Raw genomic sequence first — 15,346 nt, forward strand, 5'->3', positions numbered from 1 at the left:
AATCCTTGCTCACTCACCCTAACCACAGCTTGCAAAGAATTAATTTACCAATTTAATACCAAGAATCTCATGCTCTCAACATCCAAATAGCAGAATATATAACTAGCCTTTCAAATATGGGTAAGATCTGAGCCAGTATATCCTCAAATTACAAAAAGAATTAGCTAAGTGAAAGGGCAAAATAGAAAAAATAAACAAAAATGACAACACAGAGAAAGATATGTTTTCTAAATTTTATCTTTATACCACAGCTAGAAAAAAAAGCACAATTTAGCCACAAGTTTTCCTCTAATTCATGGCACCTTGGGTTTCTCTGGCAGGAATGTGAATACAAGGCACATCTATTACTGACTTGATATTTTTTAAGCACTTAATTTTAAAATCTGATGTTTCTGTTTAAGTCTCAAGAATTAAAAATTACTTCAGAATCTGGAGTACAAATAAAGATTTTAGAGTTTATCAGCTAGTGATACATATTTCAAAATGAAAAATATTTCTGCTTTATGTTACTCTCTTTTCTTTTAGAAAAAAAAAAAAAAAAAAAAACAGAATAGTGGTCTATTGTGTACTCAATGATCTTCCTGTCTTTTCCTTCCCTCCCCTGCCATGACCCTTCCTCCTGTTTTCCATACATTGTATCTAAGGTTGCCTGACAGAGATGATGACACATCCTATATAATAAAATCCTAGTTGGCATTATGCCCTTGTGCAATGTCGTCACAAGATAGCTGCCACAAGATGGCTGCGCACACACAGCAGAGGCGGGGCCCAGTGGCCTCTCCACAAGGTGAGGCCTGGGGGTCCTGCGGCTCTGCGCTGCGTGGAGAAGGCTGGTCCCGACATCTCCGCCGCCTCATGCAGAGGAGGAGGGTCCCGGCAGAGGAGGTGGGTCATGGCAGGGGAGGGCAGTTGTGGGCAATCAGGCCAGCAGGGGAGCTGTTAGAGGACAATCAGGCTAGCAGGCAGAAGCAGTTAGAGGCAATCAGGCAGGCAGGCAGGCGAGCAGTTAGGAGCCAGCCGTCCTGGATTGTAAGAGGGATGTCCGACGGCTGGTTTAGGCCCAGCAGTCAGACATCCCCCGAAGGGTCCCAGATTGAAGAGGGTGCAGGCCAGGTTGAGGGACACACTCCCCACCCCATGCATGAATTTCGTGCACTAGGTCTCTAGTAAAGGTATAAAGAAAGTGACAGTAATCAAGAGAAGTAATGGTTTTGAAAGATTTAAATAAAGAATTACTTGTTCCTAAATAAAAGCAAAGCCAGAAAGATGTGAATGTTCCTGTCCCCTTTATCATGGAACCACCCAAGGGCTCCTGAGAGTAAAGTGGGCAAGAAAGGATGGAAAGACCATTTTCTACTAAAGAAGGGCCTGCTTCACCAATGACATCAGGGAATTTATTTGGCCCTCTGAATTCTGCTGAACCACAGATAAATTTTCACCTCCAATCATGAGCATGTTAGTTTTCTCCTTTACAACATTCCAAAAAGACAGAGATTTCAAATTTGGAGAAGACACTGCCTCTGTCTTTACTCTTTAGTTGTTCCAAGTCACTGGTATCTTCCTGGAGGGAGCTATGCATACATCTGTGCCCCAGTTTTATACCTGCTGCATAAGGGACAGGGCCCTGGATCACGTGGCTTCTATCCTATAAACTGTGTTGGGGTAAAAACTGGGTTTTCAAAGGCAAAAGAATAAAACTAGACCTTATCTTACACTGTAGAGAGAAATCAACTCAAAATGGATTAAAGGCTTGCATGTATGATCTGATACCATAAAACTCCTAGAAGAAAGCAAAGCATAAAGGGTAATCTCCTTGACATGGCAATGATTTTTTTTTTGGGGGGGGGTGGGTGGAGTGGGAAGAACCAAAGAAAAGGCAACTAAAGCAGATAAAACAAACAAACCCACAGGTGGAACTATATCAAACTAAAAAATTTCTGCTCAGCAAAAGAAACTCAATAAAATGGAAAGGCAACCTACGTAATTGGGGAAAATATTTGCAAACCACATTATCTGAAAAGGGGTTAATATCAAAACACAAGGAACTCATACAACTCAATAGCAAAAAAACAAACAAACAAAAAAAAAAAAACCAACAACAAGAAATAACCCAAATTTAAAATGGGAAAAGGACTTGAATAGGCTTTTTTTTTTTTTTCAAAGAAGATACAAATGCTAGTAGGTACATGAAAAGGTGCTCAACATCACTAATCATCAAGGAAATACAAATCAAAACCACAATGAGTTATCACCTCACATCTGTTAGGATGGTTATTATAAAAAAGACAAGAAATAATAAATGATAGTGAGGGTGTGGAAAAAAGGGAACCCTTGCACACTTTTTTAGGGAATGCAAACTGGTATAGCCACTATGGGAAACAGTATAGAGGTTCTTCAAGAAATTAATAATAGCCGAAACCGGTTTGGCTCAGTGGATAGAGTGTCGGCCTGCGGACTGAAAGGTCCCAGGTTCGATTCCGGTCAAGGGCAAGTACCTTGGTTGCGGGTACATCCCCAGTACGGGTTGTGCAAGAGGCAGCTGATCAATGTTTCTCTATCATCGATGTTTCTAACTCTCTATCCCTCTCTCTTCCTCTCTGTAAAAATTCAATAAAATATATTTTTTAAAAAGAAATTAATAATAGAACTACTATATGATCCAATAATCCCACTCTGCATGTATATTAAAAGGAAAAGAGTATTGTCTTAAAGAGATGTGTGTAGTCCCATGCTCATTGCAGCATTATTCATGACAACCAATTTATGGAAAGAACCTGTGTCTGGCAATGAAGGAATGGATAAAGAAAATGTGATATACATACAGTGAAATATTATTCAGTCTTAAAAAGGAAAGCTTGACATTTGCAACAACTTGAAGAAACCTGGGGGGGGGGGGGGCATTATGCTAAGTAAAATAAACCAGACAGAGAAAGACAAATATTGTATACTGTCACTTATATGGGGAAAATCTAAAAATGAAACAAAGTCCAACTTATAGAAATAGAGTAGAAGTGGTTGCCAGGGGTTAGAGGTGAGAGGGGATAGTAAGGGAAGTTTTATAAAAGGGTACAAACTTTCAGTTAAAATATGAATAAAGGACCTAGCTAATTTGGCTCAGTGGATAGAGCATCAGTCTGCAGACTGAAGGGTCCCAGGTTCGATTCCAGTTGGGGGCACATGCCTGGATTGCGGGCTTGATCCCCAGAGGGGGGCATTTAGGAGGTAGCCAATTAGTGATTCTCTCTCATCATTGATGTTTCTGTCTCTCTCTCCCCTCTCCCTTCCTCTCTGAAATCAATAAAAGTATATTTAAAACAAAAATGATGAATAAGTTCTGAGGATAGAATGCAAAATGTAATACATGATGACTATAGCTGATAACACTGTACTGCATAATTGAAATTTGCCGAGAGTAGGACTTAAATGTTCTCACCAAAACAAAACAAAACAAACAAACAAAAATGGAGGGTAACTATGTGAGGTGATAGATGTGTTAATTAACCTAATGGGGGAATACTTGCACAATAGATATGTATATCAAGTCATAATGTTGTATATCTTAAATGTCTTCTAATTTTATTTGTCAATTATACCTCAGTAAAGCTGAATTCTTTTATTTTCCTGACTTTATGACAAAAATTAAGAAAAATACCCCCAGAATAAAATTCAATGTGCTTTTTAAAATCAGTATATTAATTGTATTGTTAGGAAACTGTGTAGATGATATCTTGGCTTATTGCTTTTCATTATTCACTGCATTCTCAGTACATTAAACATAATATCTATAAAGGAAAGAGAGAGGAGAGATATATCCCACAGTTATATTTTGAATCTTATGCAAAAGTACCTAGTCCTTCATCCTTTTACATAAGCTGACAATTTCACCTCTGGAGAAAGACAACAAAATTATAAGAATCTACCATTCTCATTTTACCTCCTACCTATCATTAGTTTTGATATATTCTTACACAGAACAAAGTCATTAATCCCAAGAAAGTGCACAGAAATATAGCAAAATTGGCAATAGGTGTAATTGCAATAATAGTTGAAGATTTCTAGATCCCTAATTTTCTGTAATTATTATATGGACTAAGTACAATGACTGACTTTTCATCCTTCTTCTTCAAAACCCCATCACCCTCACAGAATTCCTTGACCAAAATTCATTGACCAAGTAAACAATTTCAGGAGATAGTGGGTTTACCTTCGTACACGTTCTACTCTGTCATCAACCCGAAGGTACTTCTTGGCATTTTCTCCTTTGCCGAAGCTTGCACAGTCTTCCGGGTTGGCAAAAACCTATTCCAAATACCAAGAAAATGTCTTTCAAATACCAGATAACATTGCGGTATTCTAAGTTATTTTCATTTTAGCATTAGAAACAGGCATCCAGGATGGCCCTATGGAATGAAAATTTGGAGCAACGGATCCAACACTGGAGGAGAGGAGAGCATCTATAGCTTAAATCTGAATTTTTATTAACAGTGCAAACATTTTCTGAAAAGAGAGGCATAAATAAGAACTTCAATAAAAAGCAATGTGTAACAATAGTGAAAAGGAAGCAAAATGGAAAAGAGGGCATAATTCTAAGTCATCTAGACTATTATTATGGTGAACTGGCATTTTTTTCAGAGTGGTGCTCAGGCACCTTCTCTCAAGGGCATTAACATTTCCAACTGATTGCTCACCTGAAAGTCAAGGTTTACTTGCTAAAGATATTTGAAGAGCAAGGGGCAATAAATGTATTCTGTACTTTGCTAGAATATGTGTGTACATCTTTTTCTTCTTCTGAATTAACTAAAACTTAAGGTTGAATAATATAGTGAAATAAAAGTAGCTGGTTACATTCCTACAAATACATGTTCTAGGGAATATGCTCATGTATTCCTTTCTATAATTATTATGCTATTTGAAGTGATTTCCCCATTCCTTAAAACTTATGTGCACTTTAAAAATATTTAAGTAGAGTCCATTATTTAATAATTTATAGTAAATTAATGAATACAAACACAAAGTATAAAATTAGCCTTCATTTAAGCTCAGAAATCTCATAAATATTACAATATTTTACCTAATGTGACATGAGTATTTATTCCAGAAAAAGATGCTGAGGAGATCTGATGGGCAGGAATGTGATACAGCATCAGCTCTTGAGGTCATGGCTGCCCATCTTGGCCCTAGCCAATACATGAATTTTGAGTCACTAAATAATTGCATTATAATGGAAAGTATGTGAGATTTAAGTTTAAACAAATATGAATTTGCACCTCAGCCTCACTCTGCACTGATGTGAAACCTTGGGTAAGCTTTGCTCCTCTGACTTTCAGCTCCTCAGCTATAAAGTGAGAGGACACTAAAGAGGATCTCACATGATTAGGTGAACTGATTCCATGTTCTGATACATGTAAAGAGCGCCATGACTCCTGCCACACATCAGTAGCACTCTACAAATTTGAATTCCTTGGTCCTTTTCTCATCAGACAGGTTACATTTCTGCTATCCCTGGTGCCACTGTGTTTCTGGAGAATGAGGGGACCTGGTGGGAGGCAGCTATTTTATAGCCCGCTGCTCCAACACCTTGTCCCATTAGAGCAGCGGTTCTCAACCTGTGGGTCACGACCCTTTTGGGGGTCGAACGACCCTTTCACAGGGGTCACCTAAGACATCCTGCATATCAGATATTTACATTACGATTCATAACAGTAGCAAAATTACAGTTATGAAGTAGCAACAAAAATAATTTTATGGTTGGGGGTCACCACAACATGAGGAACTGTATTAAAGGGTCGCGGCATTAGGAAGGTTGAGAACCACTGCGCTAAAGAGTCAAACACATGGGTATTTGCCCCATTAAAATGCAAATATCCTTGGGGATGAAATTACACCTAAAGACAGTACAAGGAAATACCTTAGGAAGGACTATGACCTCTAGATAAAAGCAAGGCTCTGGAGGACAAAACCCAGGACAGGCAATGAGAGAGAAATAGGTGGTTTTCCTGAAAAAGAAATTGCTAAATAGGGAGCACAGCAATGAAAATCATTTCACTTTGTCAAGGTAGATTTGCTCAACGCTCCTTACTGTGTTGTCATACTCCTTGCTTGAATACAGGATTGTGCTCCAAATCTTCCTACCACTTTCCCCCATGCCTCCAGTTTTGCTTTGTGTGGTGTTTTTTTTTTTTAATCATAATTATAATGCTGGGTATTAATAGTTTTCATTTAAGAAATCAGAAATATACAAAATTCAAATGCCTTGTCCCACAAGAAGCTCTACTATGGGAATAACTTAAATTTTGTCCCCAAAGGCATATCCTGACCTGTAACAGAGATGAAAATAGCAGTTAATTGTCTGAAAAATGACTATTTCATTAACTCTAGTTGGCAAAATTAACTTCAAAATCACAGGTAGTTTACTTGAAAACTTTGATACTCCAGAAATCTCAGATGCTGAAGCAGCATGACAAAAGGTAAAATCCACAATGAAAAAAAACATTTACTAGTTCCTGGGGGAAAACACCTGTTTCATAAATATATTAAATCCATCTGTAGCAAATGACGGCATACTTCATTTGCGGCATTAAACAATGTGCCAATGAACTTTACCAAGAAAAAAGGAAATTAAGAAAATTGCTTTTCAGAATTCCAACTCTTAAAAGTAAAAAAAAAAATTCCTTCAAATTTCTTACCTTTCTTGTCAATCTATAGAATGCAGTTGCAGTACTCATAAACATCATTTTTGAAAGAACAATCGTCGTATAGGAGGCAAATGCCATGAATACTTCATTTTCCATTAGCTGGGCAAGGTCAACCATTTTTTTCAAATTTGATCTGGAATTATAGACATGATTTTTAAAAAGCAGACATAAATACCCCAAGTACCTTGATGGGCACTTGATATAGAGTACTAACCATACTGTTCTTTCAACTATCTTGGGTTATTTTTTTTTTAATATATTTTATTGATTTTTTACAGAGAGGGAGGGAAAGAGATAGAGAGCTAGAAACATCCATCAGCTGCCTCCTGCACACCTTACTGGGGATGTGCCCGCAACCAAGGTACATGCCCTTGACCGGAATCGAACCTGGGACCTTTCAGTCCGCAGGCTGACGCTCTATCCACTGAGCCAAACCGGTTAGGGCAAATATCTTAGGTTATTTACAGAAGAAATATTCATTTAATTTTTCTAAAATTTCAAAATAAGCAGTATTATTTTTTCCTAGTTCTATGTCATTAAACTTGAAGACATCAAAAGAGTAGAATGAAAATGAAAATGTAAGGGTATTACAAGACAAAATAAACAGGCAAAATATTGTAAAGATAGATTAAAGTCATATTTTACATCAAGATGAACCACAAGTTGGACACAAAAGACCAAAGTTCATGGATTGAGCTCTTTAGAAATATCAAATTATGTAATAGTAATACCATTAATGTTTGATTAGGAATGCCTAATTTCTTATATATGTTTTGCTTTAGAAACCAAACCTACAGCTTTTTGTCATTTCAGTAGTACTCAAGATCTCAAGTTCCAAGAATTGAATTCCAATTCCAACAATTACTTATTAACCTTGGTTGAGAGATTTGGCCTCTCTAAGGCTAAATTTCTTCACTTGTAAGATGGGACTTGTAATAGTTCCTAACTTATTGGGTTGTTGTCAGGATTTAATTGATAACATATACTTAGTACAGCACCTCGCCCATTAAAAACCCTCAATAAAATTTATTACAGCCTTATCTTGATCTTCACTATCATGGTCATCATTATTACCAACGCAAATGAAGATAAAGAGGCAGGATAACGGAGCTAAACATAAGATAGGCTTGCAACTGCAAGGTGAAAAATTGGCATTTATGCTACTTTCATTGAAGGAATAAGGGAAGGAGGATTAGCTTTACATAACTCTTTAGGTTACTTCACATGCCATGTCTACTTCTATCCAAAAGATGTCAAGAGTAAACTGAATGTAACTATCTTAGAGTTGGACGTATAATTGGGAATGTACTCAGGAGGAAAGCTAGGGCACACTAGTGATACTGAAGTCAAAGTGGGTACAGATTGAAGGTAAATCTTAAAATGTAAACTCCTCACATGATCTGGTAGTCATATCTTTTACTTCTTTGTGTTCTGTTATCACTCTGCTACCTGCTTCTTCTATCGCTTTCACATAAACACACATCTTTTCTCATACCCAAGCTTAGACACTATTTAATGGAGTGCAGTCTCTTCTACACGAAGTTCATTCCTGCCTTGAAAACTCAACCCCTGCATGTAATTATACTAGACCAAACTCTGTCAAATTCTAATCATTCTCTCCACCTACCAATAATCTATAAATTTATATATCTTTCTGTTCTGTTACTGGTCATATAGTTGTCTATGTGCTACTGATGAATGTGATATAAACCACATACAATATACACAGACTAGAGGCCCAGTGCACGAATTCATGCACCAGTGGGGTTCCTCAGCCTGGCCTGCGGGATCAGGCCAAAACCAGCTCTCCGACATCACCCAAGGGGTCCCAGATTGCGATAGGGTGCAGGCCAGGCTGAGGACCCCCACTGGTGTACCATCGGGGCTGGGGGGAGACATGGGAGGTTGGCCAGCTGGGGAGGGGCCACAGGAGGGCTCCAGGGCGTGTCCAGCCCGTCGTGCTCAGTCCTGATCACCTGGACCCCAGCAGCAATCTAACCTACCGGTGAGCGTCTGCCCCCTGGTGGTTAGTGCACATCATAGTGACTGGTTGACCAGTCGACTGTCTGCCCCCTGGTGGTCAGTGCACATCATAGCGAGCAGTTGATCGGCCTTAGCATATCATTAGCATATTACGCTTTGGTTGGTTGAAGGCCAACTGGTCAACTGGACACTTAGTATATTAGGCTTTTATTATGTAGGATATTTAATTTTATGTGTCACTGTGAGTCCAACTATGCCATGTACTTTATGGGCATTGCCTTACATAATCTTTGTACCTATAATATTAAAATCCTCATAACTAGATCCATTTTACATTTGAAGCCAATGGGAATTAGATATGTTAAGCAGGCAAGTTGGAGCACAAACACACATCTCTGACCGCACATCTCACACATGAACCACACCACACAGTCTCCTTCAAGAGATGGCAAACTGCTTCATTCTGATTCAATACTGACGGAATGTGGTTGGCACTGTTGGTGCCCCTTACATCTGTTACCTTCTTTCCTCTTCCAATTATGTTACAAGGGGGCATTATTATTCCCATTGTGCAGATGAACCAAAGTTGCCTAAGTAACCCCTATTTTAAAGGGTAAGCCAAAAAAGGACTCAGATTTAGGCAAACCAAAATGATATATTCTAGTTAAAAAGAACAAAAACAAATACATATGATAAATTAATTCACCTCCACAAGTCTTGAAAGCACAGTATGTGAGATAAAATTCTCTGTGCAAGGTAATACCTTTAGTAACATTTAGCTGCACTTGTTCTAAGTGCTGAGGGGGGAAAGCCCGGAATAGGCTGCTCTATCCTTCAGAGCCAAGTAATTAGCTTAATAAGGGAACCCGAAGTCCTGTGCTTCTGGAAAGAGATCTGAAATACTGAGGAAGTTCCTTCCTTAAAAAATCAAGACAATTGCTGAAACCGGTTTGGCTCAGTGGATAGAGCGTTGGCCTGCGGACTCAAGGGTCCGAGGTTCGATTCCAGTCAAGGGCATGTACCTTGGTTGCGGGCACATCCCCAGTAGGGGGTGTGCAAGAGGCAGCTGATCGATGTTTCTAACTCTCTATTCCTCTCTCTTCCTCTCTGTAAAAAATCAATAAAAAAAAAAACAATAAAATTTTTAAAAAATCAAGACAATTTTATCCAGTAGAAAGTGTTGCTATTTAACAATAATTTTAAAACTATAACAGCAGGTTTCTACTAATGTTCCCAGAATGAAAAAAATGATTTATCAATGAATAAAAGTGCAGAGAATGTTCTCTCCTCGGTGGAAATTGGAATGGGAAGAGAGAAAGCGGAAGCCTCCCAGGACTGTTGGGAAAAGCACACACAGATGTCAGCAGCTGGAGCAAACGGGCAATGGGAAGCTTCTTCTTTCAACGTGAACAATATATTGAGGGCGCACTTCACACAGTTTCTCAATCACCAAAAATGTGGCTTAACTCCCCAGGCCTGTGGTTTTGGGAGATTAGCCAACACACAGTCTCTGGTGCCATACCCTGTTTATGTAAGTATGACTCACCTCTCTGGGACCAGCATCTTCTACTACCAACCTACCCGAGTGCCAGGTGAGGAGGAGTCAAGGTAAGACACAAGACACAGGAGTCATTAGTAGCATGAGAGAAGGTGCTGCTGGTCTAGACTTTTTTTTTTTTTTCCCAAAGCTGATTTGCCAATAAGTTGCCTTGAGCCTACATCACGGCTGGGCACTGCACTCAATGCAAAATTACTGAAAAAGTTTTGTCGGAAAAAGTCGCCAGGAGAAAGGAGGGCAGTATACAGTAGTAGTAATAAGAGGGTAACATGTGAGATGATTTGAGTATTTTAGGAATGAGGTGGAAATAATCGAAGTAAAGTAAGCAGAGCAAAATCGGAAGCTTGGTGATAAATTACAGAAAACAAAGTATTGCAATGGATAGTGTGTTCCTTTCATTGGCCATCATTGGTTGACATGACAGAGAATGTCTCAATCTGCCTCACCAGAGAGAGGGCTCAGTCCCCTCATATGGATGTGTCTGCCTTGGAGAGGGCAAAGGGCAGAGAGAGTGTTGAGCACAGACGCTGGAGCCAGGCTGGAGTTCAGGTGGATCTCAACTCTGTCACTTCCTAGCTGTGATTTCACTTCTCCAGGGCCTCCTTACCTTACCTATAAGATGAAATTAATAACACTTCCTACCTCACAGGAATCTTGTGAGCATTAAATGAGTCATGTGTACAGTACTGAGGAAAGTACTGGATCTGGGAAGTGCTCTATAAGCATTAGGTAAATAAGTTCCTACTTTAGCACTCTTCTGGGCATCCAGCATATAATTTTAGGGTTTTCCAGGATCTTTACATTATCTCACTTGATTTGGAAAACACTACTACAATCAGAGCACCTAATATTTGTCTCCACCTTTAACTTGAGGCCCAGACAGTTAGAGGGACTAATTTGAGGCCCAGAGAGTTAGAGGGACTAATTTGAGGCCCAGAGAGTTAGAGGGACTAATTTGAGGCCCAGAGAGTTAGAGGGACTAATTTGACCCAAATTCACAATTGAGGAACCAACACTGGAACCCAGTTTTCTCTAGTGTTTAACTTGGGGCTGGTTAAACACCTTCAGGCTGACAATTCAAGATGACTCTGGTCTTTTGGGAGAATTTTTCTGTCAAATGCCACCCTACCCCAGTTGAGTCTTCATCTCTCCACGGAAAAATATTCTGCTTATCTTTACAGGTTCTTAGCCAACAAGAGCAAAGTTCTTTTATTCATGGTCGCCTCTCTATGTCAATATTGTGAAATACACAGAAATATCTGGGAACACATCCTCAGGGCCATGACTCTGCAATTTTAGACTTTCTGAAACCAACAGAAGGCTACCCATGAGATAAGGCGAAAAGATAATTGAGGGCCCTTCTGTTACTGTTTATGTAAGGTCTAGAATTTCCTGAACAGATTGAGGTGACTGCAGACTTGGTCTCCTATGATTCAGACCCAGGTACTGGGAGGAAACTCCTGGTGGCTAGGGGGGGGGTGGGGGGTGAGGCTGTTCTTAGGGGGGTGACTTCCTTTTCTACCCTCAGGGATTAAAAAGCTCCACTCTAAAAGCAAAACCTTAGAAAAATGGCACTTGTCTGTCACAGAGAGCAATATGCAAATGTGGACCAATTGCCATTTTAAGAAGTGACTCCAGATAGTCAACATGCAATAGTCCTTTTTTTTTTTTTTTTTTTTTGTACACAGCAAAGGACAGCAAAGCCCCCAAACAACCCTATCTCCCAGGCCATAAGCCCACAGGGAAGGCAAAGGAGCGTCTAGCTTGGTATTCACAGCAGCCCAGGGCCCTGAGCACGCCAGGCTGTTAGCTGGACGCCTGGGAGAGTTTCCCTCCGACCATAAACAATGCTGGATTACAGCCCACTTGGCGCTCCCTCCGACAGAAAGCAGGCACAGGAACAAGGACAACGTGACGGTGGTGCCGGGACTACCAAGAGGCCTGGAAACTTTTTCAAAGGAAGTGGGAAAATGGAAGACACTCTTCTCTCCCCCCCCACCCCACCCCAGTCCCAAGATAACAATCATCTCTGAGGCCTTCACTCCCAAAGAAGGTCCCCTTCTCCTTTACTCCTTCCACATGGCTTCCCCCTCCAGGTTGGGGGTGGAGAGCCTTCTAGGGAGTCCATCCTTAGCCTTCCAGTCAACCAGCCATAAAAATATCACAGCGTCTAACCCATGTCCTCCTGCACTTTGCAATTTATTTGTATATCACAGGATCTAACCCATGTCCTCCTGCACTTTGCAATTTAATTATTTTTCTATCACAGGGTCTAATCCAGGGCCTCCTGCACTTTGTGGTTGTTGTTATTATTACGATTTTAAACGTGCCGACGTTTCTCTGCCTATCAAAGCGAACGGGGAGGGCAGGCCCTGTCTTTCAGTAGGTCCAAAGGCCAGTTTGACCAAGAAAATAGAGCCGCTTTGGGACTTGACACCCTTGGGGTGAACAGAAGTTGCTTAAACTGCGGCGACTTCATATGCAATATTACAACTTGCACGTACTTTGTATGCCCCCAAAGTTCAAGGGGGGGAGGGCGGGTTGGAGGGCTTCAAAGTGGATGAGAATAAGGAGTAAATCACCACTTAAACATGAAGAGATGACTCCAGTTACCTTCCTGGAGTCGGACAACGGGAAACTTTACCTGCAAGGGTGCAGGAGCACAGCTCGCTTTCAGAAAGGGCCAACTGAACAGCAAAGAGTCAGCAGCTGAATGGAGCAAAGAAGTTGCAGGCTGGCGGAGACTTCCCCAGCCTCCAGCCGCCGTCCACCTTCCCCTTCCGGCCCCCCCACCCTCTCCACAGCCTCTCCCTCCGCACCCCGTCCCGGCACGTACCGTGGATCCCGTGGGTCGCAGCAGGAGCGAGGCAGCAAACCTGTCCCCGCAGGCGGGTGGCTGAACTGGGGGGACTTGCGCTGCGCGCGGGCGGACCGGACGCCGGCGCCACGCCCCCTCTGGCTAATTTCCTATTAATTTGCTCTCCACCGCTTAAAGCAAGACTCCCAGCCTCGGCAAGTCCCGCCCCTAAATCGCCTGACTTTTCTTTCCCAGGGTAACCACCGCCTGCTGGTTCCCCTCTTTGAACACTTGTATTTGGCGCCTGAAGCCAGCAGCCCTCCTTCTTGAAATGCCATTTGTCCCATTCAGTGGGGCGGGGACGTCAGCGATTGTGTGGGAACGCTGAACCCTGCATTTCAAGTGTGGGAATGGGAAAGCAAGGCAAAGGCGGTTAACTTTTACTTAGTTGGACACCTTGTAAAAAGGTCTCAATGTGGAGTCTTCAAAACATTAAAAGCTTTAGAGAACATTTAAATTTCGGGGGGGAGGGGGACTACTAATTAGAAGTCATTGATAACATTATGTTCCCTTGAACTTCACTTGTCCGGCACCCCTGCAAGGCGAAGGCTGGGCTCGGACACGTGTAAACGTTTAGTAAATCCCACGGATATTGTTCCAAATCTGTGATCGCAGACAACTTGCTTCCTCACTCAGTCCCCTTAGGTTCAGAATCCAAAGCGGAAGCGGAGATTACAGCAGTTCAGTTCATTACACAGTCAGTTTGGTGTGCCTTTTACGCGGACATTTGCGGAATGCATTAAGAAGGCAAAGCTATTCTAACATCCACATCTACTTTAAGGGTATTTCCAAGCTTCCTAACCCCACAATTGTTTATGGGTCTAGCTCCCAGGGTTTATCTAAAAATGTTTAAGGATTTATGTTTTCAATTTATGTAACTTCTCTCCTGGTAATACTTCTCACACATTTACCACCTGCTATGTGTGGTATGTTACCTTTTTCTTTTTAGTCCTAATGTTACCTCCTCTAGGCTTTAAGGAGTGCTCCCATAGCTAGCTGTTTTGGATTTGATTGACAAGTCCAAGCTCTACCCCGCAAAAAATAAATAAGTGAAAAAGGAAATAAGATTTAGCAATTTGCTTTAGGACAGAGGGATTAATCACAGATCTGAGAACAATTTCTATGTAAGCATATCTGTAGATAATGGGAAATCTAGCATCAGAAGACATTAGTGCTTCATTTTCAGGTCTGGATATTTTGAAAACTGTATTTACTCGCCTATCTTGTTAAAGGACATGGGAACCTGGCTGTGACACTAACTGGAATAGGGCAAGATTTGAGATAAGTATGTTCAGAATTCTCACCACAGGAGTTTAGTATTACAAGCATTTCAAAGACTCTTTTTATTCATTTATTGTAAGGTGATATGACCCAAATCTTATGGGTAACTAAAACAAATAATTGGCAGCTAAACAAATAATTGGCTTTGCAAAGTTCCAGATGAACAGGTTTTTTTGTTTGTTTATTTGTTTTAAATGTCTTTTTATTGATTTCAGAGAAGAAGGGAGAGGGGAGAGAGAGATAGAAACATAAGTGATGAGAGAGAGAGAATCATTGATCGGCTGCCTCCTGCCCACCCCCTACTGGGGATAGAGCCAGCAACCTGGGCATGTGCCCTTGACCAGAATCGAAACCAGGACCCTTCAGTCTGCAGGCCGACACTCTATCCACTGAGCCAAACCAGCTAGGGTTCCAGAGGAGCAGTTTTAACATGCTTCTGAAAAGAAAAGGAGCACCTGACTCATCTGATGCTCACTTATAAATGTATTCAAACTTAATGAATCAATGAATAAATACTGAATTCCCACTATCAATGAACAATGATTGCCTATCTGTTATATATCTGACACTGTCTTTAGTATAATATTAGCACTTGACTGTAATCAATTTATTACAACAGCCATTTATGAAGTAAATACAAGCTTGGCTTGATGCTAAAATCTGAAACCAAGGTAAATAAAATCAATTAATTGTGCTCAAAGAGTTTCAATTGAGTAAACACAAGAGCCAAAAGAGTAAACAGTTGCCACTAAATTTGAGGAAGAAAAGATTTCAATTTAAAAATGAGAATGAAAATTGGGGAGTGAACTAGGCCAATGACAGGGAAAAGGTTGTAAAAGAATTTACACTTTCTATTTATCTTTGATATATGCTCTTTAATCAGTGAAGAAGAGAAAGAGTTACTTGGCTTGCTTTAGTTTGGATAAAAGGAAAAGTTCAGACTTTGAACCCTTCTCCTCACCACCATTTGAA

General features: G+C 40.6%; 1 protein-coding gene across 2 annotated transcripts in view; it reads right to left on the bottom strand.

Annotated features, from left to right (window-relative positions):
- MGST1 (microsomal glutathione S-transferase 1) overlaps window positions 1–13,182 on the bottom strand; it is a 14,234-nt gene extending 1,052 nt beyond the window's left edge. Inside the window, exons 1-4 of one of the 2 annotated variants that reach the window (XM_054718502.1) lie at window positions 13,073–13,182; window positions 12,881–12,945; window positions 6,687–6,828; window positions 4,205–4,299 (exon numbers count right to left, since the gene is read on the bottom strand). In XM_054718502.1, the coding sequence (XP_054574477.1) occupies window positions 4,205–4,299; window positions 6,687–6,812 (221 nt within the window). In that variant the 5' untranslated portion in view covers window positions 6,813–6,828; window positions 12,881–12,945; window positions 13,073–13,182. The remainder of the gene's footprint in view (window positions 1–4,204; window positions 4,300–6,686; window positions 6,829–12,880; window positions 12,946–13,072) is intronic. The other variant, XM_008140456.3, reaches the window with a different exon arrangement.
- Between the last annotated feature and the right edge of the window lie 2,164 nt (window positions 13,183–15,346).

Source organism: Eptesicus fuscus, chromosome 7 (assembly GCF_027574615.1).
Source record: "Eptesicus fuscus isolate TK198812 chromosome 7, DD_ASM_mEF_20220401, whole genome shotgun sequence".
Taxonomy (NCBI): Eukaryota; Metazoa; Chordata; class Mammalia; order Chiroptera; family Vespertilionidae; genus Eptesicus; species Eptesicus fuscus.